The 24,970-nt window shown below is 46.1% G+C and overlaps 1 protein-coding gene across 2 annotated transcripts; it reads right to left on the bottom strand.

Moving 5' to 3' along the window:
• Nucleotides 1–91: 91 nt before the first annotated feature.
• nup210 (nucleoporin 210) lies at nt 92–24,970 on the bottom strand. 2 transcript variants are annotated; one of them, XM_068729647.1, is made up of 40 exons: nt 24,333–24,970; nt 23,923–24,062; nt 22,506–22,637; nt 21,824–21,920; nt 21,474–21,624; nt 20,937–21,069; nt 20,653–20,811; nt 19,969–20,037; nt 19,767–19,873; nt 18,923–19,063; nt 18,653–18,790; nt 18,280–18,435; nt 17,676–17,874; nt 16,697–16,842; nt 15,520–15,738; nt 15,206–15,379; nt 14,624–14,816; nt 14,234–14,340; nt 13,857–13,961; nt 13,309–13,410; nt 12,719–12,847; nt 12,384–12,511; nt 12,157–12,292; nt 12,005–12,067; nt 11,372–11,551; nt 11,197–11,277; nt 10,969–11,100; nt 10,540–10,698; nt 10,183–10,274; nt 9,884–10,058; nt 9,047–9,222; nt 6,303–6,523; nt 6,056–6,192; nt 5,256–5,370; nt 4,604–4,750; nt 3,339–3,589; nt 3,050–3,254; nt 2,295–2,420; nt 1,901–1,978; nt 92–1,176 (listed from the first exon to the last, which is right to left on the bottom strand). In XM_068729647.1, exons 1-40 carry the CDS (start codon nt 24,503–24,505, stop codon nt 1,070–1,072), a joined length of 5,679 nt encoding a protein of 1,892 aa, XP_068585748.1. In that variant the 5' UTR covers nt 24,506–24,970; the 3' UTR covers nt 92–1,069. The 2 variants fall into 2 exon arrangements, with proteins under 2 accessions (XP_068585748.1, XP_068585749.1); XM_068729648.1 differs by having other exon boundaries at nt 2,295–2,417.

Genomic DNA, 24,970 nt, shown 5'->3' with positions numbered 1-24,970 from the left:
TACTCAGACGCTCGATGTTTGTTAAGTGTGATTTTAAAAAAGGTTCAAGATATTCATAAACGTATCCGATGAATAATCACAAGACCGCCGCTGAACGTGATCAGTACAAACTTTAATTAGCAAAAGGCAAGAGCAAACAAACGCGTGTCTTTATTAAGTGCTGAAAGCTGAAACCATCTGATCATCACACGCACTCGTCTCACAGTAAAACTGAACTTCACTCCATAACATAAATACGATTCCTCGTCGAATACAAAAACATCACGCTCTCTCTGCAGCTCTGCAGCGCTACGGCAACCTCCTCCCGGAAATGTGTTTCGGGTAAAAAAACAGATGTGGAACACAAACGTCACATTTCTTGTGCGCTGAAGCAACGCTGGGATAAAAGCTGAATGAAGCTTCACATTAATGACTCAAGCAGGAGCTGCGTGCATCATGGCTCAGAAATATAAAACAGTGATGTTTGGTAATGAAATGCCCAGAACAATAATAAACCAACAGTTAACTTTGTGCACATTCGAAGGGTTCATCATCTTTGAGGAGGACGGATTTCTTTTCACAAAATGCATCGGCTGCAACGAAACAAAAGGACGTTTCCTGCTCCGGAAAATCAACAGCTTCAAGTTAAAGTTCCGCGTCACACATGGACCTCCTGAGGCGCCACGCTTCACGTCAAACAGATTAAGTAGCACACAAGTAGTAAGCGAACAAACGCAAAGAGCAACCTCAGTTAAAGCACAAACTAGTGGTTCGTCTTCTTCTCTCCAAAATATGTCAGTTAATAAACGTATAAAAGCCATTTCTATGGAAATCCACAAAAAAAGACAATCTGTTTCCACACACAAGCATATACACACAAAGAGAAAGTAGCTCCGCTAACATCTCCAGCTCTGAACTGAACATGGAGTTCCTTTGAAGCGTCTGAACCAACGCGTGGGTCAGCTGAGAAGCTGAGATGTTGAGGTCACGACCCTCAGCGCTCACTGAGGGACAGAGGCACATTCAAGACGCACCAGCGGCCCGCGGAGGTCCGCTGTTTGAAGACCAGAGAACCGGGCAGAGCGCTTCATCAGGACTTGTAGTCCGGAGAGTAGAGGCGCGACCTGGGGCTGCCGTTCGGGTCCGTCCTCCTCGGTATCGTGCGGTTGAAGGAATTCATTAACGGAGAGTCCAAACCTGAAAAAGAGCAGCGTCGAGTAAACGGAGCATCCGTAGCAGAAAGAGTACAAAACAAGACAGGAGTGGAGCAGTTGAGGTTGTTCACCGGTCCACAAACGAACAGCCTCATCAGGAACGTGGATCTGGACCAAACGTGCCGCAGCCGCCGGAGCTCCGGCCGTAGATCGTGAGATCAAACGGCGCCTGAGGCGGAGACATTCACCATCCGCCCCGGAGACTCTGGGACTGACGGGACACTTTGATTCTTTCAACATCCAAACGAGCTTTAAATAACAACGGGCGAGGCGGCACTTCATCAAACAGAAGAATCTATTCTGACTGAAACGGTGCTGGAGTTTGTCAGATATTTCTATTATCTTTGATAATTAAGTGTTACAGTCTGGTGGAGTCACAGATGTAGGGGTTGAATAAACTTCTCTTTAAGAACAAAGAGAGACGGAGATCAAGTATCAAAACATAATTTAACTCTCATTTAGTTGTGTTTCTCTTTGAATGTATGCTTTAAGCATTTACACATTTTATTCATAAGATTAATTCGTGTGATATTTGTGTTTTCTGTGAACGTACTCATGACAAAAACAAGTCCAACAAAATGCAAAGAAAAAGTGTTTATAAAAGACATATTCAACATGTCCTTTCAACCTTTCAGTTCAGATCCAATAATTCTGTTCTTACCTTTCACAATAAAAGCCCTAAACATACACATTGTGACGTGTCCTACCTGAGACGGGGGGCGGTGTCCTCTGCATGAAGGCAGGGTGATACGTTTGTTCCCTTGGGCTGAACACAGTGTGGAGGACTGCAGGGGACAAAAAACACATTTCAAAAACAAATCATCAAAGTGTCTGAAGAGCTCACTATTAAAACTCTTGGGAATAACACGACTTCTAGGTGCTTCAAACTGTGTCTGCATGGAAGGAAACGGATTTGTCACGTCAGGACAATACTTCATGAAAGACGAGCCGACCGGGCGACGCTGGAGGCATTCAGTTTCAAACACGTATAAAAGAAACCAACCAGCCTTATACACTCAGGTTACACAAGCCTAATGCTAAGTATTCAAACAGGGTATCAGTGTTTAGAAGAGCAGCTCCCACAGCAGTGAGGTGACCCACCGATGATGATGATGGCCGTAGCGGCCAGCAGAGCGAACAGGGTGAAGAACATCATCTGGTAGCAGTTGATGAAGCTGTGCAGGGAGTGACCCCCCTCTGTGAAAACAGCTGGAGGAGCAGCTGCTGCTGGGGGGGGGGGGGGGGGGGGGGGGGGAGAACAAGCCGTCAAAACCTCTTCAAAGCGCTGAGAACATACGACACACTAATAAATATTATTAGTATTATCTGTTGTTAAAAGTCTGTTTTCGACGCTACATTCTGTAGTTACACCAACACACATTCTATTTCTGATGTAAGATCTGCTATCATGTATTCACAGATACATTCTGGGTGTATAAGCGCAGCAGGACGCTCCTCAATGAATCAGCTTATGTCCCGCTGTCCTAATGTTGATATCTTAAAAGTAGAACTAGAGATAGAGAGCCATGCTGAACGATTAATCGGGACAACAAGCCCTCTGAGAAGTAAGGTGACAGAATGTAGAATAGTGTCCCATTGATGGAAAGATTGCTGATAAAGACTCAGTGAGGCTGTGCTGCTGGAGGCACCGGGAATGACTCTTCTTCGGATCGAGCTACGTGGCTTGCATTGAAATGACTTGGGAGCGATAATGCATTACTTCAGATTCTCTCAAACTTCTTTCTTCTGAAAAAGGTGACAGCCCTACAACCTTTCCTGTGACCTCACTTACACACTCGGGATTCTTAGGCCTCGAGGCTCGGTGCCTCGTCTTTTGCGCTGAGAGAACAACTCACCTAGCTTGGCGGCGTTGGGATCGGCCACCTGGATCAAAGAGACCGGGATGACGATACTCGGGCCGCCCGAGGTGCTGCTTATGGAGACGGAGGTGGAGACCGTTGCCTGAGGGTCCACGGCGCTGATGGTGTACTTTGAGAAACTGGGGAAGCCTCGGTGCACTTCACTCTCTTGGACAGCAATGTTGGGAGAAGCAGACACCACCTGAAGGTGTGGAAAAGTGTCACACACACATACTATACATCTACTCTGTTCTCAGACGTTCTACTAGGAGCGGTGTAGCCTGACCTCCGTGTTGGACAGGGCGGCGGCGGGCCCGTAGACGGTGAGTTCAGCCGACGGGTGCAGGTTCGAGAGCAGCAGCTCCGTCTGGTCGGAGTAGAGGCCCGGCTCTACGGGCAGCCTGGCGCCGCCTTGCTCCCCGGAGAACGCGCTGCCCTCCAGGCCGGCCCTCACCAGCAGGTCGGCCACGGACACGCTGAGCGCACGGGTCTGTCGGTCCGTCATCGGCTGCAAGGTGATGGAGCAGGTGTAGGAGCCTGGGGCGAGAGCACACGGTGACTCCAGATGAATTATTGATGTGTGCATTCGGGACAAGAAATGGCAGGTAGAATACGCTGTTGTCGTCGTTTCATTCTCTTTGTGACTATGTGTCAACGTGGTCTCAAAAGGAACACGACACGTAATCAGTTTTAATGTCGGAAGCTGTCAGGGAGGGTCATTTCACAATCAAATGCTTCCATTAGGACCTCAGTGGGATCCAGCTCAGTGGTTACAGCCTTGTACACACACACACACACACACACACACACACACACACACACACACACACACACACACACACACACACACACACACACACACACACACACACACACACACACACACACACACACACACACACACACACACACACACACACACAGAATCCCATCAGAGATAAGGCAACAACCGGGGTGAAGTCCCAAACCCCAAACACAATTAGAGCAGTGCTTTCAGGCAACAGGGAGTCTCCTCAGTCCAATACATCACCTGGACACCTTTTATAGTCCCTGCTAAACTCATTCCACGGGCAATGCAGATATTGATTCTGCTCTTGTAAATTGTGTTTTCCTGCCAGTAATGCAGAGCGCACACATAAACTGTGCACCCGGGTTAGATCTCAAAGTAATTTTATTTTGGAACACTTCTAAAAAGGTCGAAAAATGATGTGAATGTCAAAAAAAATAAAAAAAATCTATTTAAGTACGGACAGTTAAGAGGTGCTAAGGTGTAGTTTTTGTACGGTCCGTGATCTGAATGTAAAAAAAAAAAAAAGGAAGCACAGCCCCAAGACCTAAAACTACAGGTTTGAATCCTGCTAAGAACACGAGTCCTCTAAATCACATCACATCAGTGCTGCAGGAGTAAATAAAGCCCAAAGTATCTGAGGATAATGACATGATTCAATACTGCCAAATGATGCTCACAGCCTTTATACAAATATGAAAACAAGACTCTCTGCTTCCCTGACCATGACTGTCATCTCTGGTCTGAATTCAGATCCGTCTTACCGATGCTGGAGTCAAAGCTGGTGTGCGTCTTGAAGACGTCGTTGGCGGGGAAGTCGATGGCGTCGCCGGTGAAGCTGAGGCGGCAGCTGATGGAAGCTTCTGGCTGCAGCAGCGAAAGAGCGTCGGTCTGGGCGGAGGAACAGGTTCCTGCATGGTGGAGACGCACAAACCCTCTCTGCTTCAGTACGTCAACTCAACGGTCTGAGAGTTGGAGGAGAAGATCGATGCCACCCTCACATCCCTATCTAGCTATCCTAGCTTAGCATAAAGACTGGAAACAACCTAGCCCTGTTCCAAAAAGGTAACAAAATACCTCTACACCTCACTAATTAACACTTTGTATCTTGTTTGTTCCACTTTGGTTTTTGTACAGATTAAAACAAACAAGATTAATCATGTTAAACACAGAGCTTTTGGGGGGGGGGGGGGGGGGGGGGCACGCTGGTAGGTGGACTTAGTCACCGTTGGACAGAGTCTCACTCTTTTCCAGTCTTTGTGCTAAGCTAAGCTAACAGGCTGCAGCTTCCTATTTTCAATACAGAGCGGTAAGAATCTTCTCATATAACTCTCAGCAAGAAGGCAGTGAATTTCCTAAAATGCTCAACTGCTCTTTTTACGAACGTTCCCCCTAAAACCAGAGTGGGATCAGTACCGATGAGGTTGGTTCCTCTCCCTCCGGTGGAGAGCAGGACTTTGGTTTCCTTGCCGATCCTCACAGGTGTAGCCTGCGCCGTAGCAGCCGTCTGCGTCGCTGCGTCTACGACCACCTGCAGAACCACAGAGAGAGAAAACACACGATAAATCCTCAGATAACTCAGGTGTGTGCTTGAATTAATCACAATTTAATGAACAACCACAACCAACTGCTTCCATCAATCACAGCAGACGGTGAAGGTAAACTAATTAAAAACAGCCGAGAGTTTAATGTGACATTGCTGCTACGCCTTCGTCCGGCTCACTTCGTTAGAAATGCTCCTTTCTGTCTCGAGATAAAATACCTTCCACCAAATCACATCACTCATTGTTCTGCTGAAAGGAAATATTCATATAGAATAGCAGGAGCATGACCGGATAGAGCGCCAGATAATCCCTTCCACACTCCATCACGTATGAGAGTCAACAGCCGGAATGCTGGTACACACACACACACACACACACACACACACACACACACACACACACACACACACACACACACACACACACACACACACACACACACACACACACACACACACACACACAAACAATGCGTCACTGAAAGGTGATGATGGATGCCCTATTCATCTGTTGCATTTCTGCTCTTATGATATATTGCCGGTGGAGAAGATGGAAAAGAGACGTCGACAGTAGGAATGAAGAAACCGGAGAGGCGTGCCGTCGGTTCTCGTGGCTCATTGGTCACAGTCATCATTAGAAAAGACAGTAAGCGCTGCCTCACATATAACGCACCTCTCTGTATGTCTTCAACACACCAGGTATCTCGTAGTACACGGTGACTGTCCCGGAGTCTCTGGCCACCGCTGCACCGCTTTTAGGGTCCACCTGAAGAACGCCATTAGCGGAGGAGCTCCAAGTCCCACGAACACCTGCGGGGACGGGAAGACACGTCCGGCTTTTAAATGTGAAGAACATGCACACTTTGTTTAATCTAAATGGCTTTTAACATGTGAGGTTGAAGCACGCGTAGCTCGCTCACCGTCTGGGCTGGTTAACTGGGCGGTGAAGCAGACCACGTCCCCCACCACCAGCCTGTGGGCGTCGTCCGGGTGAATGGCGTGGCCGACGGGAAGCGGGACGTAGTCGGCCACGCCCACGTTCTCACTGTCCCACACGGCAAGGAGAGTGAGGCCCACGTTGACCGTCCTCACGGTCAGAGTGTGGTTACCGGGGCCCACCCCCACCTGCACCAAGTCGTCTCTGCAGGTCAGAACAGATGATTAAACACACAACATATCCTTTAATACAATTCATTCAGAGACGTCAAATATGGGCTGAGAGGAAGTTGTTGTAGTTGTCCCGTCATTTGTCTCCTTCGTCCCCTCGAGTCCTCAACCTGTATTCACCCCCCACTCCTCAACGGTCGGTCTAATGAACTTAGGCGGCATCGTCGTCGTTATCAGAGAACTTACTATACTTAAAAAACAAACAGAAAAGCTTTGTACAGAACGATACCACATTCAGTTTAGTGGTGTTTTGTTACTGCAAGTACAACATCCTACACATTTATCTTTTTTCCCCTGAAAGAACTTTTTGCTTCCGTCTCCAAAGAATCTGTTATGAACAAATAGGGCCAAACTGCTTCCCCCTCAGATAGCAGTAAAATCCAATCGGCTCCTTGAAGAGCAGGATCTAATCACAGACCGGCCCCTTTGGTCCCACCGCTACCGGCCCTTTACCGCTCAGACTTTTAGACTGTTTTTACCCCAAAATTGTCCGTCAGCACCTGGAGAACAAGGTAATGGAATCAATTTATTGTGCAGACAGATGAGGGAGTCCCTCATCACCGCCCTGCCCGACACTCCTCCCATTAATTTAGCGCTCACTCGGGTGGAAACAACTCCATCTGAAATGAGGTTGGAGGAGCAGCCCAGTAAGTTAATGTGGTGAACTGCTAGTACAGCCGGCCATGTCCTCAACTACCCTGGTTCTACAGATACTGATACAAGTATAAAGACTATTGTTGGTGTTGTTGATCGATTGACACATATACAGTTGTGGTCAAAAGTTTACATACACTTGTAAAGAACATAATGTCATGGCTCTCTTGAGTTTCCAGTTATTTCTACAACTCTGATTTTTCTCTGATAGAGTGATTGGAACAGATACTTCTTTGTCACAAAAAACATTCATGAAGTTTGGTTCTTTCATGACTTTATTATGGGTTAACAGAAAAAGTGACAAAATCTGCTGGGTCAAAAATATACATACAGCAACATGAATTAGCAATTTTGGTGACTTAGAAAGTTGTGTCAATGAAATGAGCTTCATAGCATGGCCTCTTAACTTCTTGTGAGTGATTATGAGTGACTACAGCTGGTGACTTCTCTGAGGCCATTTAAATAGGGCTCATTGGATACAAACGCCCACAAACGCTACAATGGGAAAGTCAAAGGAGCTCAGCATGGATCTGAAAAAGCAAATCATTGACTTGAACAAGTCAGGAAAGTCACTTGGAGCCATTTCAAAGCAGCTGCAGGTCCCAAGAGCAACAGTGCAAACAATTGTTTGTAAGTATAAAGTGCATGGCACTGTTTTGTCACTGCCACAATCAGGAAGAAAACGCAAGCTATCACCTGCTGCTGAGAGAAAATTGGTCAGGAGGGTGAAGAGTCAACCGAGAACCACCAAAAAGCAGATCTGCCAAGAATTAGAAGCTGCTGGAACACAGGTGTCAGTGTCCACAGTCAAGCGTGTTTTGCATCTCCATGGACTGAGAGGCTGCCGTGCAAGAAGGAAGCCCTCGCTCCAAAAGCGGCACCTTAAGGCTCGACTGAAGTTTGCTGCTGATCACGTGGACAAAGATAAGACCTTCTGGAGGAAAGTTCTGTGGTCAGACGAAACAAAAATCGAGCTGTTTGGCCACAATGCCCAGCAATATGTTTGGAGGAGAAAAGGTGAGGCCTTTAACCCCAAGAACACCATGCCTACCGTCAAGCACGGTGGTGGTAGTAGTATTATGCTGTGGGGCTGTTTTGCTGCCAATGGAACTGGTGCTTTACAGAGAGTAAATGGGATAATGAAGGAGGATTACCTTCAAATTCTTCAAGATAACCTAAAATCATCAGCCCGAAGGTTGGGTCTTGGGCGCAGTTGGGTGTTCCAACAGGACAATGACCCCAAACACACATCAAAAGTGGTAATGGAATGGCTAAATCAGGCTAGAATTAGGGTTTTAGAATGGCCTTCCCAAAGTCCTGACTTAAATCCCATTGAGAACATGTGGACAATGCTGAAGAAACAAGTCCATGTCAGAAAGCCATCAAATTTAACTGAACTGCACCAATTCTGTCAAGAGGAGTGGTCAAAGATTCAACGAGAAGCTTGCCAGAAGCTTGTGGATGGCTACCAAAAGCGCCTAATTGAAGTGAAAATGGCCAAGGGACATGTGACCAAATATTACCACTGCTGTATGTATATTTTTGACCCAGCAGATTTGATCACTTTTTCTGTTAACCCATAATAAAGTCATGAAAGAACCAAACTTCATGAATGTTTTTTTGTGACAAAGAAGTATCTGTTCCAATCACTCTATCAGAGAAAAATCAGAGCTGTAGAAATAACTGGAAACTCAAGAGAGCCATGACATTATGTTCTTTACAAGTGTATGTAAACTTTTGACCACAACTGTATATATACGAGTGGATGAATTCTGAAAGTTAATAACAGAAATGTAGCGAGTGTTAAAGCAGCTGTAGCGTGTGTGTGTGTGTGTTAACGGACCTGTTAGTGGAGAAGGTGAGCTGGGAGTTGGAGCTGTGCAGGGCTTCTCCTGTGCTGGCATGAAAGTGGACGGAGAAGGTGAGCACTGTGCCCAGCGGCAAGGCTTTCAGGCTCTCCCTGGTGTGCGTGTAGAGCACCGGACTGGTACTGAAGCGCACATAGGACACGGGCACCACCTGAGGAACGCAGGGAAGAACCAGAGTCACACTCAGGGAGCGCAGGGACGATGTCAACCGTCATTACAAGGGTCAGTACGACCGTTAAGACCTTTACATCGAACAGGATCGCCCAATAAAGACTTTCTGTATTTCGCCCAGTAACATTACTGTCCTGTTTGTTAGTCAAATCAGAGGCTAAAGTAGACTTTAACTCCCTTATCATCAAATTCTTAAATCATTTGACCATTATTTTTGTGGGGCAAACTAAGACACATCATTGCTCAGTATTACTTCAACATGGTACCAACTCTAATACTGTCCTCACACAGCCTAAACAAGAGAACTCTTGACCAGCTTCACATCACATGAATGAAGCTCGTCTCGTTTATTTTGTGTCTTTACGATGTAGCACACACAGTACGAGGATGTACTAATGAACCGCTCATCACGCCACAAATCAGACGGCGATTAACGTTAGCTAGCTAGCGCACTCCTCGTCCCTCAGCCTCACTTCCCCGCCGTGGGCAGACTACTTCTCCGGAGCTCCTATCTGCCCCCCCTCCCAGCGAAGTCACAGACTCTACTGACCGTTAACACTTAATAAAATAATTGATTGTACTATAGATAGGAGGGAATACCCAGAAGATACCGCTTTTAAAACCTAAAGTCTGAAACGGACCTTCAAAGCGAGGATGACAGTTTGATTGACACCAAAGGACTCCTGCGAGGTGATCAGCAGAGAGGAGATGCCGCTGAGAGAGCCAGAGAAGAGGAAGCCCTTATCGTCCACTTGAGCGATGACAACCTGGTCGGGGGAATCCAGGATCCGGTAAGAGAGCGCACCAACGCCGTCCCTGTGAGACACGGAGAGACTCGCCGGCATCAAGTCACGCATGGGTTTCAGGTTATCCTGCGCTGAAACTTCCACATGTTCTCAGAGTAGACACAAGCGACCGTGCGGGCACACTTGTTACTCACCTGCTGGTTTGCAGTTTGAGGGCTGAGTTCGGAGCCATCAGTAACTCCCCGGCCTCTACTTCTGGATTAAGCATGTGTAGCTTGTCATAGACCTTGATCAAAGCGAAATGGTGAAACTTCAAATTAAAAAGAGGGCTTTAATCGCTCCTTGGTGTTCAGGGACACGAGACATGTCATAGTTTAATGCAGTTTGAAGCTGGATGCATTCAGCTCAGACTAATCTGCAGTCTTATCACTTCACACAGCAGCAGGGGGACATGGTCATGTTATGCAACGCAGTCCATAAAAGTGGTCTTTATAAAACATCTGCACATTCAGTATTTATAATTCTGGCGCTCAGGAGCCACAGTGCTGTACCTGGATCTGGATCTCATCCTTGAGCTCCTGCAGACCCCCCACCAGCTGCCCAGCATTGGGGTCAGTCACTCTGAGCACCACCTTCAGCCCCGTGCGCCCTCTCGTTCTCCCGGTCACCCTCATGCCAAAGTTGTGCTCCGCCTGGAGCTCCACGTTAGCCTGAAGGAGACGGGCGCCGTTACGACGATGGCAAAAAATAGCAGCGGCAAATCAAATAAAAAAGGCAACAGTGATGAGGAAGCAGGGACGAGGCAGAGGATGACAAGGAAGCAGAGACGAGGCAGATTCTGTTTATTTTTAATCATAATGCAATGCTGGGACAGCACATCTTAACTCAATCTGATAAAAGGATCAAAGGGACAAAAATAGACGTGGTTCAGGGGCAGAAACTGCATGCGATATCAAAAGAAACAATCAAGCGCAGCGTACCTCAGCGTGTCTTGGCTGGACATCCAGAATGTCTCTCTTGGTGGTGGACCAGGTGAAGGTGAGGCCAGGCACAGCATTGCCAAAGGAGAAGGGTGTTTGACTGTTAGTCAGCCCCATCACATAAACGGGCATCTGGAGCAGGAAAAGAGAAGGTTAGTGAGTACAACATCTCCCCTAGAGAGAACTCAATCAACTGTTCTCCAGTGGTTCGGTTTGGGGTCATCCCACCTGGGCCTTCGTCTTCATCCTGGTGATAGGTGCTCTGATCCGAATGGCCGTCAATCGCACAACCTCAACTTCTACTTGATCCTGCGGACACATGATGATGATGATGATCAGCTTTTAATTGTAAAAATCTAACCGAGTGATGCACTGGTCCACGTTACTATATCCATGTATTTACCTGAGACACGACGACTAGCTTCCCCGTCTCGGCATCAACGGCCTGGACCAGTCCGGTCACAGTGACGTTGCCGATGGTGGCGCCCCTGACGTGGCCGATGCCATTGACGGAAGCTACATCCTCATTGGAAATAGAGAAAAGGATGTTGGACTGAGGCTGAGGGCCTCCTTCAGACGTGATCTACAGAGCAGGAAGGAGAAGGAGGAGGAGGAACAGTGAGCGTGACTCTTCCACACACCGACAGTTAAGACAACAGCTTTCATCAATACAAGGGCTGATGAGAATTTGCTGAAAGACGTTATCCTTTATGTATTAAAGTACTCAGGATTAGAAAATGGATATCTGACAGGAGCGACGTGCAGTGCATGTGTATTACTGAGTTTAATGATCAGCAATTAAGGACGCCTCTTGGATGAATGGTAACTGCTCTGAAATTAACGCACTAGTTGAGGAAAAATGAAAGGCGAGCTGGATGTTTAAACCCAGAGCTATTAGGCTAAAATGATGTTCCAGAAGATTCCTGGCAGAAGGCTCTCCAGGAAGATAAATTGAGGACCAGATGAACTCTTCTGGCAGGACAAACTAGAGGCCAGCTGTTTCCAGACAACGCTTAAGCATCGATATTATACATACTTGCATCATTGCTCCAATTAGCAGGGTAATTTTCCTCGGGATGAGTTTGAACGGTGGAAACACCTAAAAGTAAAAAGAAAAACAAACGTTATACAAACATGTGAGTCAAACTTGGAATTGACATTTTAGAGGTTCACACTAAATTATTATACCTCAATTTGCTGAGGTGCAGATGCAACTTTTCTCCCATTTTTATCCACTACAACAGCGGATAGAGTGGTCTGACCGATGGAAGCACCTTCCACCACGAAAACAGCTGTATCGATCTCAGTGGACTCCACTAATATTCTGCAAAAGAAAAGAAACATTTAGGGTTGTACATGAAGCCCGGCAAGTTCCTTCATCCTCAACCCAAAACAACGACTTTCACAATACTTACTTCAGAGAGACGATTGCAGAAGCTGCCTTGAGTTTAAGATTCATGAAACGGAAATAGCTGGCCGGGAAGGGCTTCCTATTATCGTCCAAGACTCTGACGTAAGCTTTCACAGACTTGCCAATCTCCACCTGTAATACAGACGAACGGCATCATCCATTAGGGGGAATAGTCCTTTTGGTTCACAGGCAGGGCAAAGCTAATGATGCTAATCTAAGACAGGCTTTTATGAAAATTGGGAAGGGATGATCATAGTGTCACGACATCGTTTTAGGAAGGTGTGATACTGATAATAGGGATCATCTAATCCAGCAGTGGAAGCGGGCCCTGAAGCTCACCTTGTCAACGACTCTCACGTAAACCTCCAGGATGTCAGAGACGTGCACTGTGGCTTTGGCAGGTGCTGGAAAGGCCAGACAAAGGTCGTGAACCATCACCATCACCTCCCCCGGGTGTACGGGGGAGACCTGGAAACACACAGCAAATCAAAGGGATCATTAACTTAACTTAACTTTGAGTAGCGGCGTACTTCAATCCATAATCCCGATTGGTTCATGGATTAAAGTTCACCAGTATGGATTTACTGGAAATCCTTCGTATGATGTTCAATATCAAAATGATGTATTCCTGTGAAGTAAAGTTTGAGGCCTACAGTCTGAGCTGTGTGCAAAATATTTTACAATAACGAATTAATAGAAATAGATAAATTACAACTACATTAGCATGCTCAATCCAGCCACATCCAACATAACAGCAGCTAGCAAAAACTAGCATTTGCCCTCGCACTATTAAGTTCACTATTCAAAAAGATAGCAGTTTGTGTTGAAACTCAGAAGCTCCCAAGCTTCACATCCCTTGGAAATCTTACGGAAATTGAGCAGAAATCTCACGGCCCTTTGTGAGCCTCGTCCAGATGTTCCCGTCTTACCCGAGCTGTTCGTTGGGCCTCCTGGAACGCCACGCTCGCTATCCCTTTAACACTGGTGTTGACAAAAAAGTGCCCCGATCCTTCCCGCAGGGCCAAGCTCGCCTGCAAAGCAAAAATACAATGAATGCCTTGAGACAAAAGCAGAACATCATTTAAAAGACTACAGTGATTACATATCGTCGGGAGTCATTTGTTCCTTCTGACGGCCACGGCCTCGCATGAGACATCAAAGAGACCTCTGACCACACTCGCTCTTTAGAATCCTCTTACACGGGTCACTGGTCGTTATTTAACCCCCACACCTGCCGAACACAACTCCTGCATCACACAGGATTAGGAGAGGGAGACCCACTGAGGGGGGAGGGACATAAGACTCCACTGTGCCCAGAGCAACGAATACCAACGTTTGGATTCATTCAGCTGAGATTCAATTCATTTCCATTTCTGCTCTGCTTGATTAAAGGGAGTCAATAATATACTTTACGATGAAATATCAAACAGAGATGATGTGTACGTGACGCCGCAGCACCGATCGATGTGTCCCTTACCTGCACATCTGGGTGGTTGTATATGGTGACTGTGTCAGGAGAAACCTTCACATCTTCAACCAACAGGAGCTCCAGAGTGGCTGAGACGGGGGTCAAGGTGTCATACTGAACAGAAGAAGAAGGAGAGTTGAAAAAGGAATTAGTGAAATGGTTACAAATGTAAATATTATACCAACACCAGGAAGCAAACTGAAGCCGGAACGGATGAAAAGAAGCTTGATTATCACTTGTAGAGGATTACTGCGCACCGACTGCAAACTACACATTGATTTAAACAGACGTCTCACAGTTACATCTTCATTCACTCAAAACAATGTTCACAGATCAGCAGAACGATTGAGAATCTTTGACGTGGTCTCGGCGGTTGAGTCGCTCACCGGACCGGGTACTTTGGCCGCTGCGAGATGTGAAGCCTGGTAACCCAGAGCGGTCACCATGATGGCAGCAAGGCCCGTTTGATGATGGACAAGAACCGTCTGTCGCCCTGCCACGGATAACACAAACAAAACGGCAATTAAAACACACGACAATCCAAACTTTTTCTCATCACTAATCTATAGAAACAGACAGCAAAAACACAAAAAGATGCATTCCCAGTAGTAAGTGAATGCATAATTTCCCCGTCTGCCCCCGCCGTCTTAGAATTAAATCCTGCCTCGGCTTTCTCTCCGGCCTTTGCCTCATTACTACCAAAATGTCTAAACAAAAGAGTTAAGTTCAGCCGACAACCCACTCTTCTTAAACACAAACCGGCCGGAAGGCTTTACCGTGGAGCTTCATCTGTTTGTTGTCGTCCTCGAGCAGCTGTAGCTCCATGGGTAACGTGGGTTCAATACTGGCCAGCGACGCCATGGTCGACTCCCACGCTACGCTCAGAGAGCTGAAGTTGTCGAACTTCCTTCCTTGTTGATCGAAAGCAGCAAAGTCCAAAATGGGATTACGGTAATTTGAAACGGGAACCTAGAAGAAGGTAAAAGGTTCCAGCTTTTATTCCAAAAAAATCACATTAATAATCATCATCGAGTTAAGGACACTAAAGTGTCGATACCTTTCACAATAAAAGCCCTGGACTTGTACTCGGTGGAACTGTTTACCAGATTCAAATGCACTCAGAGCATTTCACTAAAAGGAAACTCAATAAAACAGCTTACAGTAGCTGAGGCAGTTTACCTCAGATAGATCTGCACTAATCACTTTAATCCGTGTTGAAACTCAGTAATCTGCAGCGCTGCCGGTGTGAATTTTTGCAGGCGAGTAGTTCACATCTTCGTGTTGTGTTTATTTGTCACACCTCTAGTGTGTAAAAGGCCTTCAGGCAGCAAGGTGAAGCTAGTTGACCGCATACACACCACTTGTTTGTTCTGCTGCAGCAGCGGGCAGGTCAGGTCCAGCTGTGGGCTGGAATAAACCGGGACCAGGGTGAGGCGAGACGGAGGGGCACACACGAACTTCACCACGGCCGGCTCCACGGCAGGATAAGGGTTGGTCACACTGGCCTTGTTCCCCACCACCACCTCCAGCACCTGGAGAACAAACACAACGACAACTTAATACTGGTCTGAACTCTGGGGGTCGGCGTGGCGTTTAGCTACGCTCACCGACTTGAGAACGGACTTAGGAAGACTTTGGTGATGAGGCCCCATGTGGTTTGAGTAGATCTCACCTGCTCTCCCAGGGCCCTGCAGGTTGCTCTGACCCAGTGCTGGTTATAGTTGTGAGACGAGGGGCCGGTCGGCGTCAGGCTCACGCCGGCCTCATCCTCGGCCCTCAAGTTACAGAAGAACTTCGAGGGCTCTAAAACCCAAGGCCGGGGCCCGCCCTCAAACAGCATGTCTTTAGAGGATCCCAGAGTCACCACGGCCACAGACACCGGGTCGATCGCCTGCCAAACCACATCACCTCGTTATGAAACGCTGCGGCGGGAAGAAACGCTTTTACAAAATGTAAAGACGCAGAAAATAGATGTGCAAAATGTCACGGAGGGACCGATATCTTAGTCAAATAAGGACAGCAGGTATTCATGTACATCAGCTTTTGGACATTCTAGTGTTAAAAGGAACTTAACTGGAGAAATGTTAAGCTGAAATCCACAGCAAAGAAAAGAAACTGAACTGGGTCAACCTTTAGCTGCCGAGGCAAAACGGGTGAAGACACAAAAAATGTCTGCACTATTTTGAAGAATACGACTCAACCCCGTGAGCTCAACAGCGGCGCATCAAACCGTGTGTTACTGCACTGATAACCTGCATATAATATGCGTGGGAACCACAGATACGGGTGGTTCAGGAGCGACCGAATGCTTTGTGAGACGCGTCACCAGTACTCTGCCACAACAGCTGAAGTGATTTCAATTACTGCGCAGTGCTGGAGCCCAGGTGTAGAAAACAAATCAGCGTAGCAAGTGTATAATGCTTAATTAAAATGCAACGAGGAAACCCAGGAGGAGAAGAATTTTAATACCCGCTGATCATCGCATCTCTGCCTCGATTATAAGGAGAGAGTGTGTGTGTGTGTGTGTGTGTGTGTGTGTGTGTGTGTGTGTGTGTGTGTGTGTGTGTGTGTGTGTGTATATGAGTGACTTTGTTTCCTTCAAAGACAAAAAGCTAATTGGTGCTTTGAGGTGAGTTGAAAGAATAAAAGCGAAATCACAACAAAGACTTCAGGTAGCGTGTTTGATAATTACACCCTGAAGACTGAAGAAAAAGAAAATGTGTAAAAGTATTTTATTGAATAAACAACTGAGGAACTATCCACGAGGAAATGAATTCTGGAGGTTCTTGAGAAAATATGCAACGAGAGAGCAAAAAACGATTTCTTTTAAAAAGTTCAGTCGGACTCACTCTGAGAGGAAGGTAGGCAGCGATGGTGATCTTGACGCTGAGGTGAACGTTGCCGTGGGTGTAGCTCACGGTGAGCACGGTGTACCCCGGGGCCAGGGCCTTGGCTCTCACCCCGCTGCAGTGCTCCTGGCCGGGAGCCAGCCGCCCTGCATCGGGATGAAGCAGAGAGAGAGAGAGAGAGAGAGAGAGAGAGAGAGAGAGAGAGAGAGAGAGAGAGAGAGAGAGAGAGAGAGAGAGAGAGAGAGAGAGAGAGAGAGAGAGAGAGAGAGAGAGAGAGAGAGAGAGAGAGAGAGAGAGAGAGAGAGAGAATGCATTTATGACAATGAACAAATAGTTCCCATTGTTCACTCAGGTGTACTCATTTGTCTTCCCTTCTTAAAACCCCACAGTGGAGTACAGAGAAGTATTGGTACACGTCCCGGCCCACGCTTCTGATTAATAATACAAGAATCCAGAATTAAAAACTGTAAATCTTGCTAACAGAAGAACGTTGCAGTGACAATCCGAAAGCCGTAAAAATCGTTGCACGTTTCAGAGGAGAGACGGAGAGGCTCGTTCTCATAGAGTTCAGCTTTGTTAGGATAACCGATTAACACAGATTTATCTACAGGAGAATACATTTCATACTATTCTTCCTCCCATAATGTGAAACTGCAGCTGAAGGAACTTGTGCCTTTCATGGGAAATTGTAGAGTTTGGGAAAATTACAGTCATAATTTACATTTTTATAGCAGTTATTACAGCAATAACAAACAACACAATCAGTGAGTCGGGCGGTAAACGTTCTCCTCCCTTAAGCCCACAACACATGCATGTCCAATTGGCCATTCACCGGCCAAGAGTCGTGATCAGTCATAACTCGCATAGATTAACGCTAAACAGAGTGAATAATGAATGAGTCCATGAATGAGCATCCATCGGTTAGTGATCTTAACTAAATGCGATTCCGTAACTGGAATCGATGAGTGAATTCACCCACCGTGCAGCAGCTGGAAGACGCCGTGGTTCTCCTCCTCGACGTGCAGTTCAAACTGGGAGCAGTCGCTCAACATGACCCGCTCCTTCTCCACCTCCTCCAGGAGGCCAAAAATCCTGAGGGGCAGGTCCAGAACCAGGCCCACCCGGGCCTCCACCGGGCAGGGAGCGAAGTCCATGGCGACGGGCTCAACCACATACACCTGAGAGAGGAAGAGGTTGAGAGAGTAAAATGTGGAGAGTCGAGCTGTGAGACTGCGCTGTACTTTTATAGCCGCACAATTAAGTTAGATAATTACATGTCACGTCTTTATGTTTTCATGATTAATAATGATGCACTCCACAGATAATTTATCACACATTGTGATTTCAAATTGCCTGCATGACTTCCATTAGATTTGACAAATCACAGTCCTGAATAAAAACTAACGACGGAAGAAGCAGAGCAATCATTTTTGGAAAGAACTGCGGCAACAACTGCGGTGAAACATAACGGACGAGAAGAGTTGTTCAAGTTCACCTGAGTTTTAACGGTTTATTTTTTAACGCTATGCTGCTTTGACATGCATGTAAGCAGGTACCAGTTGTGCATCAAGAGTGGAGGATACCTTCATCTGGCCGAAGTGCAGCGAGTTGCGTAGATCGTGAGCATAGACGACGGCGACGCCGACGTCGCTCACCGTCGTCATCACTCCTTTCACGGTCACTGTGGCCACAGCTGTGTTGGAGGAAGACCAGCTGAAGTTTCCACTTCCTCCCGTCGCCTGCCACAAGCACCAGGAAGTAGAAGTCATCACATGCACCACAAACACACCTCTCAGTGGCAAAATCCACACAAAAAAACCCATTAATTTAGAGCTTTATGGCAAAGTGTGAATAAGAACAATGGCTATAAACTAATTACAAATGGTGTCATGTGCTCAACGGCAGAATAAAACCCCATCCAGGCACTAAGCTTCCTTTCTTAAGAGGAATAATTACCTGTATTGTGTACTGATAAGCTCCAACCTTGGGCTGCCATGGAAATGTCAGAATACCGGGACTAAGAACTATCGGGTTATAGATTTCTACATCCTGTTCATTGTGGACTGGGTTGGCGAGAGCATGGATCCCTCCGGTCTGAAACAGAGCAGAGGCCAACAGGAAATGATCAAGCTCGCTCTACTGGAGAGGGAGAAAGAGGCAGCAGGTAAACGGAACAATGACGCTCCAGCTAACTCAGACTGAGGTCAGAGCTCCACGTAAACTCACTTCATCCACAACAGCTTTGAGGGTTGCATCAATCAGAGTGAGGCCTTCTTTGAGCGCCTTGACGCGATGGTACGATCCGTTCAGAGAAGAGTCCAGGAGCTCCAGGTACTCGGAGGGGAACCCGGTGTCAATACGGACATTCTGCGGAAAAAAAATCAATTATTAAAACTACCTTTGTGTGACTCCAGATAGAAGCCAGAGTTTCAAAACTTTTACAGACTCGGGAGATATTCTTTAATGTCTGTCAAGATTTTGATTTGTTCGTACCTCGATGGTGACAGTGGTTTGAAATATTAGCTAATAAAACTCACAGGTTGACGAAGGAAGCCTCAAAGTGCACTAAACTAAATCTCTCTCTCCTAACGTCTCCCAGATGTGTTTCAGATGTTAGTCTTCCACTATATATAATATATATATATATATATATATATATATAATATATATATATATAATATATATATATATATATATATATATATATAATATATATATATATAATATATATATATATATATATATATATATATATATATATATATATATATATAATATATATAATATATATATATATATATATATATATATATATAACAAGCAAGAAGAACAGTTAACCTTATATAACGGCATCAGAGATTGAGTTCTGTTATCTAATTAATAATCAAATGTGAAATTTTGGATTTTATTGACAGCCAATAACACCAGGCTGGTCCCAGCATGAGGCCAGACTTTACCTCAGATGAACACTCATCTGACTTTCACGATCACGGTCAAACTCAGCATGCATACAGATGCACAATTAAGGTTATTTAAGACACAACGGGGACTTTAACCGAAGCACACTCACATCAGACACGTAAATTTTGTTTCCGGATTTATCGAAGACTTCGATGAGGACGTCGTAAACTCGGCCCGTCTCCAGAACCCAGCTGTCTCCTGGATGGATTTTGAAACCTAAAAGGAATTACAATAGAAACAGAGGTTAGCTCCTCGTCTTTTTTTAAAACATTCACTGTGAAATACTTCCATCGTTGTTTTCAGGAACACACCTAGGTAGCCTGGTTCAACCACATACAGGGTGCTGTTGGGCAGGCGAGACACTCCTTGCATCCGAAGGCCTAAGTAGATGCTGCTAAGGAACGTTAGCATTGGAACGTTAGCATTGGAACATTGACAATGACGGCTCCAAACTTCTTGACTTTTGCAGAATACCTCTCATCGTACTTCCACACAGATAAAAACACAGATTCACTAGTAAGTACAGGACATTATACACATCATACTGCTCCTTTCCTTCTTACAGTTTAGCGCTTGTAGCGTTGTGATCAATGAGTGATATTTGGGGGAAATGCAGCAGCTACACCGCTGCGATCGGATGGTTTTACACATCCACACCCACCAGCAATCAGTGGCTGAGACCTGTGTCTTGCCCTTTCTGCCAGTGAGAGTAATTACAAAACCACGGTTGATGTTCTTCTTGTATGCCGACCGGCTCCTCACAGCGCCAAAGAAATCAGTGTAAATTCCCAAATGGGTGTTATTTGGATAAACTAATCGCATATCTAAAGAATTACTTCCTCACCAAATCAAATCAAATAAACAGTTTTAGGCAAATAAAAAATGGAAATACGTTCAGCAAAGTACAAAATGAGCCAATGAGGAAGCAGCCTGGGTCAGGCCCAGAACACGGTGAACACCATTAGAACAGCTCCAGACTGTTGTCAGAAGGATACTCTTGTGATCCAGCACCACGTTGATGTGTCCAAGCTGAATTGCAGTAACTGTGGAGATGCTTTGATCCAGACCGGCCACCGCGACGTCTGGGTTTCCATTAGTGCCAATCACACTGTTCTGAACGTGCAGTTCATACTGATCACAAGGCATCGACAGCTCTGGACAAACAACAACAACAACAACACGGGAATTAAACTGCTGCCTGAACGTTACCAGCTGTGAGTTTGCTTCAGACACGGTACAGTAAAAGTAAAATTTAACTCCTCAGGAGACCGAGTCAGACCTGTGATCGTGCCCTGTCGTATCTTCAGGACTTTGTATCGGATGGAAGTTCCCGCCAGCAGGTAGACGTCGTACGCGGGACTCAGCAGGATGTTCTCTAAAATCAAGAGTCTCACTTCGGCGGCGCCCACATCCTGTGGCACAATCACCATGGTTACAGAACAACAAGGCTTCAGCGTCCCGCCTCAACAAACCACAACACACTGGCTGCAGTATCAATAATATAAATACAGAAATCAAACATATACATTCAAAACTGGCAGGTGGCTCTTGGTTATTTGTTCAAAATTCTATATATTATTACTGAAAATAACCTTTTCTTTGTTGGGATAATTACTCTTGATTATTTGACGAGAAATAAAAGGTAACTGTCACCACAGCTGTGACGTCATACATGATGACTCATTACTGGAACGCAATCTTTTGCTATTTTAGACGTCCGCGTCTCAGTACATAAGCTGTCACACAAAGCTTAAGCTAACTTATGACTGTGGAAATAAAGTGGATTATTCAAACAGGACACGTATCGTTTGCTTACCTTATACAAGGACTCTTCTATTTTGGCCTTCAACTTAGCGTGTCCCGTTTTCTGTCCCGATACCAAAATAATGTCGCCCTGTTTCCCAACGCGCTCCATTTCAGATATGTGTCCAGGGGGCGTGTAGGTGGACTCTGAGAACTTGAGTACCCTTGAGTAGAGGAAAAGAGACGCATCAGAAAGTACGCGTGAGACTCAACTCGGTGTGGCACCTTGACCTCAAAAAGGATTTGATTCAGAGAAAGAGAAGCAACGAAGCAAAAGCCTTTGTTTTTTGGTTTTTCCATCAGATTTGTAACTTTCAGTGGCGTTTGAATGCAGTGTTGAGACAGGTGGGGGGGGGAGCCTACCGTAATGAATTGTAAGAGTCAGAGAATCCATTCACATCTACATCTTTCACTAAGGTCCAGTCAAACACCAGACCAGCGAGGGTGCTGAAGGTGTTTCCTGCAACATAAAAACAGGACAAAGAGTCAGACTTTAAATCCAAACACGAGGCTGTGTGAGCTTTGGTGAGGAGCTCAACATCTTAGCAGAGACCGGTCCACCGGTGCTGTATGACCGAGGTCACTTTACTTCAACGTATAATGGGGTTTGGGAGCACAGTCGTCTGAGAGCTCCTGGCAGTCGAATTAGCCGCGGCGAAACCAAAAAGGCATTTCATTACAGGACAATCGACTCCATCTGAAGAATCCCAAAACGCACTTTTGGGCCAAAGCAAAGTAAAACAAAAACAACAGGCCCCGGAGCCATCATCACGGAGAATCAGGCTGCAGCCGCAGCTCATTAAACTAAGTGCGTCTGCCCTAAATGGAACCAGTCGGACAGAACTAACACAGCCACCTCACAGTAGCGGCCTAGAGCGGCTAAAGTCATTTCTCTGAGAAGTCTTTAGAGCAGCAGGTAGACAATACAGCAGGAACATGGGGCAATGATGCAGCTACTGATGGCTACTTAGGGTGATGTCTACCAATAACACCGGCAGCATGTGATGACAATCACTTGGTCCTGTGACGAGCCAGAATGTGTCACCTTCAGAGTCCAGTGCGTGGATCTTGAGTGCCAGCGGTGAGTCCTCGAGGTGCAGCTCTCTGGTGGTCGACACTATCTGGATTTCGCTGATGATGTCGACAATGGCGTCACACCGCAGTACGTGTCCTGTAACTGCAAATGAATGGGAGGGAGGGGAGGGGGGGGGGAACAAAGCATCATGTATAGAGTACAGACTGTACTACAGTATTGTCACCAAACCTAGAGATAAATGGATTTGTGGTTAAAAGGAACATCGATTTAAAAGAGGAGGAAAAGTATTTTTTGTTGAGGCACAAAGCATGAAAACAACGCTCTACAGTTACCAGTCAAAATCAAATCTTGTGGCTCTTCTGGTCGGTTAACTGGGTTGTTGCGTGAGCGATAGATTATATCAGATAACGCTTTAGTTCGTAAACCGGTGGAGCGAGTCAGACCACATTCAAAGCCAGCGGTTGTGGTCTGAACGGACGGACGAGGACGGGCCAACGCGTCAGATTTTTCCTGATTCCAAAGCAAACGCTGCCAGATGACATAGAGCATTACACAATAGAGAGGAAGGAAGAATGAAAAAATGTGTGTTGAGCAACAGAATGACCATTAGACTTGCTACTCTGAAGGGAATAGAGCGCTGACACACTTAAAGGTTAGACCCTACGTACTGTACACCGTTCATTGGCTTTACCTACAGTACGACTAGCTTACATTAATCTTATATTAAGTTGTCTTTCTTCTAATAGATGAGAACGCTTAACAGGCGTATGTGATCCTCGTGGCCTTCATCTTCATCTCAACTACACACCTGCAAAGTGTCGTGACTGCATCCTACACGGATGTGACGCTAGTGCGTTGACAGAATCTGTCTACAGACAGACAGACAGACAGACAGTATAAGCACCTGGCAAAGTACTCAAAACCACGAGACACACACACACACACACACACACACACACACACACACACACACGGTGAAAGCCATACCGGCCACACACTGTTGTGCACTCCCCCTCTATATTATAATAAAACCACAACAGTTTGTGGAAGTGATCGTGCATTCAGCTGGTAAAAACATGATAAAAGAACATTTTATTAGTACTGATCTAAAGTGCACTATCGACTTCTGATGCTCTGCTTTTGCGCGTGCATTTTTCAGAGAGCAAATCAACTGAGCACAAAAACCTGAACATGAAAATCATTTCCAGTGCATTTCCACTTATGGCACTATAGTATATATGCATTTCTGCACACCTTTAATCTATATCCCTGTGTGTGTGTGTGTGTGTGTGTGTGTGTGTGTGTGTGTGTGTGTGTGTGTGTGTGTGTGTTTCTCCACTGAGGAGAAAGGAATGTACAAAAACGTACAACTGGACCAAATATGCACACATTCATTTCCTAACTCTTGTGTTTACTGAGCATTTACCAACATCTTCGGCCAGAATGATGCTGGTCAGTCTGGACGGATGGGTGGAGAGAGCCTGGAGAACGGCTCTCCTGGAGCAGCCTCTGCCGACCTCTTCGTCCACAGCCTGGATGCTGGCTACCTCCGGTCTGGTGGAAGACCTGGAACGAATATGACCAGAACCAAACATATAGATTATGCAAATGAGTGGCGTAGCAATATAGCTCCTGGAGGGTAAACATGCGAGTGTTAAAAAGGTGAACACAAATCCAGGGTTCGGTTGTTTGAGGACACAGAGCCATGCTGCGTAGTAACGGCACACTTTTTGAGGGTGCCATGTGGCCTCACATGCCCCGTGTAACACGACACTACCCCCGCAGAGCATGGCCTCAGCTCACCCTCAAGACTCCTCACTTCCATGGTCTACTCACCATCTGTAGCAACCTTCAGTAGTCTCCAACGTGAAGTTAATTCGTGTACTTCTGGCGAGCGGTAGCAACACTCTGGGGATGTTTAGCTTCGAGGAACAGTTAACTTGAATAACGGTTATTAGTATTAATAGCGGCAGCGCCGCCGCCACCGCTGAGAGTTTTAACGAAATCATTTCCGCTTCATGAGATAAGCGGAGATTTATTTGGTAGCGAGTCTTAACGGTCCGACTGACTGAATGAATGAATGAGTTCGTCTACTAGCTAAAACTTCTCCCTCCGTCCCATTGCGTGCGCTATCAGTGCGGTAGTTGTGCGGTGTGTGCGGCGCTGAGACAGCTAGCATCGCCGCTGACGCTATTTCAAACACGCGCTGCTTGCTTCCTGCTCAGTGTCAGTTTGTGTCAGTTGATAACAGACGGGCGGCGCGTGACGATATCAGTTAAGCTAACGTTACACTTGTCCCTCAGTCCTCCACAATTCAGCTGCTTCCGCTTTGTTCATCCCGCGAAGAAACAAACAGCGGGCAGTTATGTTAAGTCCCCAAGTTTTGTATTACTGTAAACCAGCCGGCAAACAATAACTTAAACACCGTGTACACATACAAATACCCGCCATTAACAATAATTGGACTTTCAGTG

Source organism: Cebidichthys violaceus, unplaced genomic scaffold, assembly GCF_023349555.1.
Source record: "Cebidichthys violaceus isolate CVI_PGR_0920_01 unplaced genomic scaffold, fCebVio1.0.p SCAF_47, whole genome shotgun sequence".
Lineage (NCBI taxonomy): Eukaryota > Metazoa > Chordata > Actinopteri > Perciformes > Stichaeidae > Cebidichthys > Cebidichthys violaceus.
The sequence above is the reverse complement of the archived record's forward strand: the minus strand, read 5'-3'. Positions and strand labels throughout refer to the sequence as shown.

Bases quoted from the DNA above. Each gene is read 5' to 3' on its own strand.
- nup210 (XM_068729647.1), bottom strand. From the start codon at position 24,505: ATGATTTCGTTAAAACTCTCAGCGGTGGCGGCGGCGCTGCCGCTATTA. The intron at 17,875-18,279 runs GTATCCTCCACT...TTCCTCTCTCAG, and splicing joins TGCACTTCGGCCAGATGAAG to GTGTATGTGGTTGAGCCCGT. The intron at 5,371-6,055 runs GTGCGTTATATG...GTGGTTCTGCAG, and splicing joins TGTTGAAGACATACAGAGAG to GTGGTCGTAGACGCAGCGAC.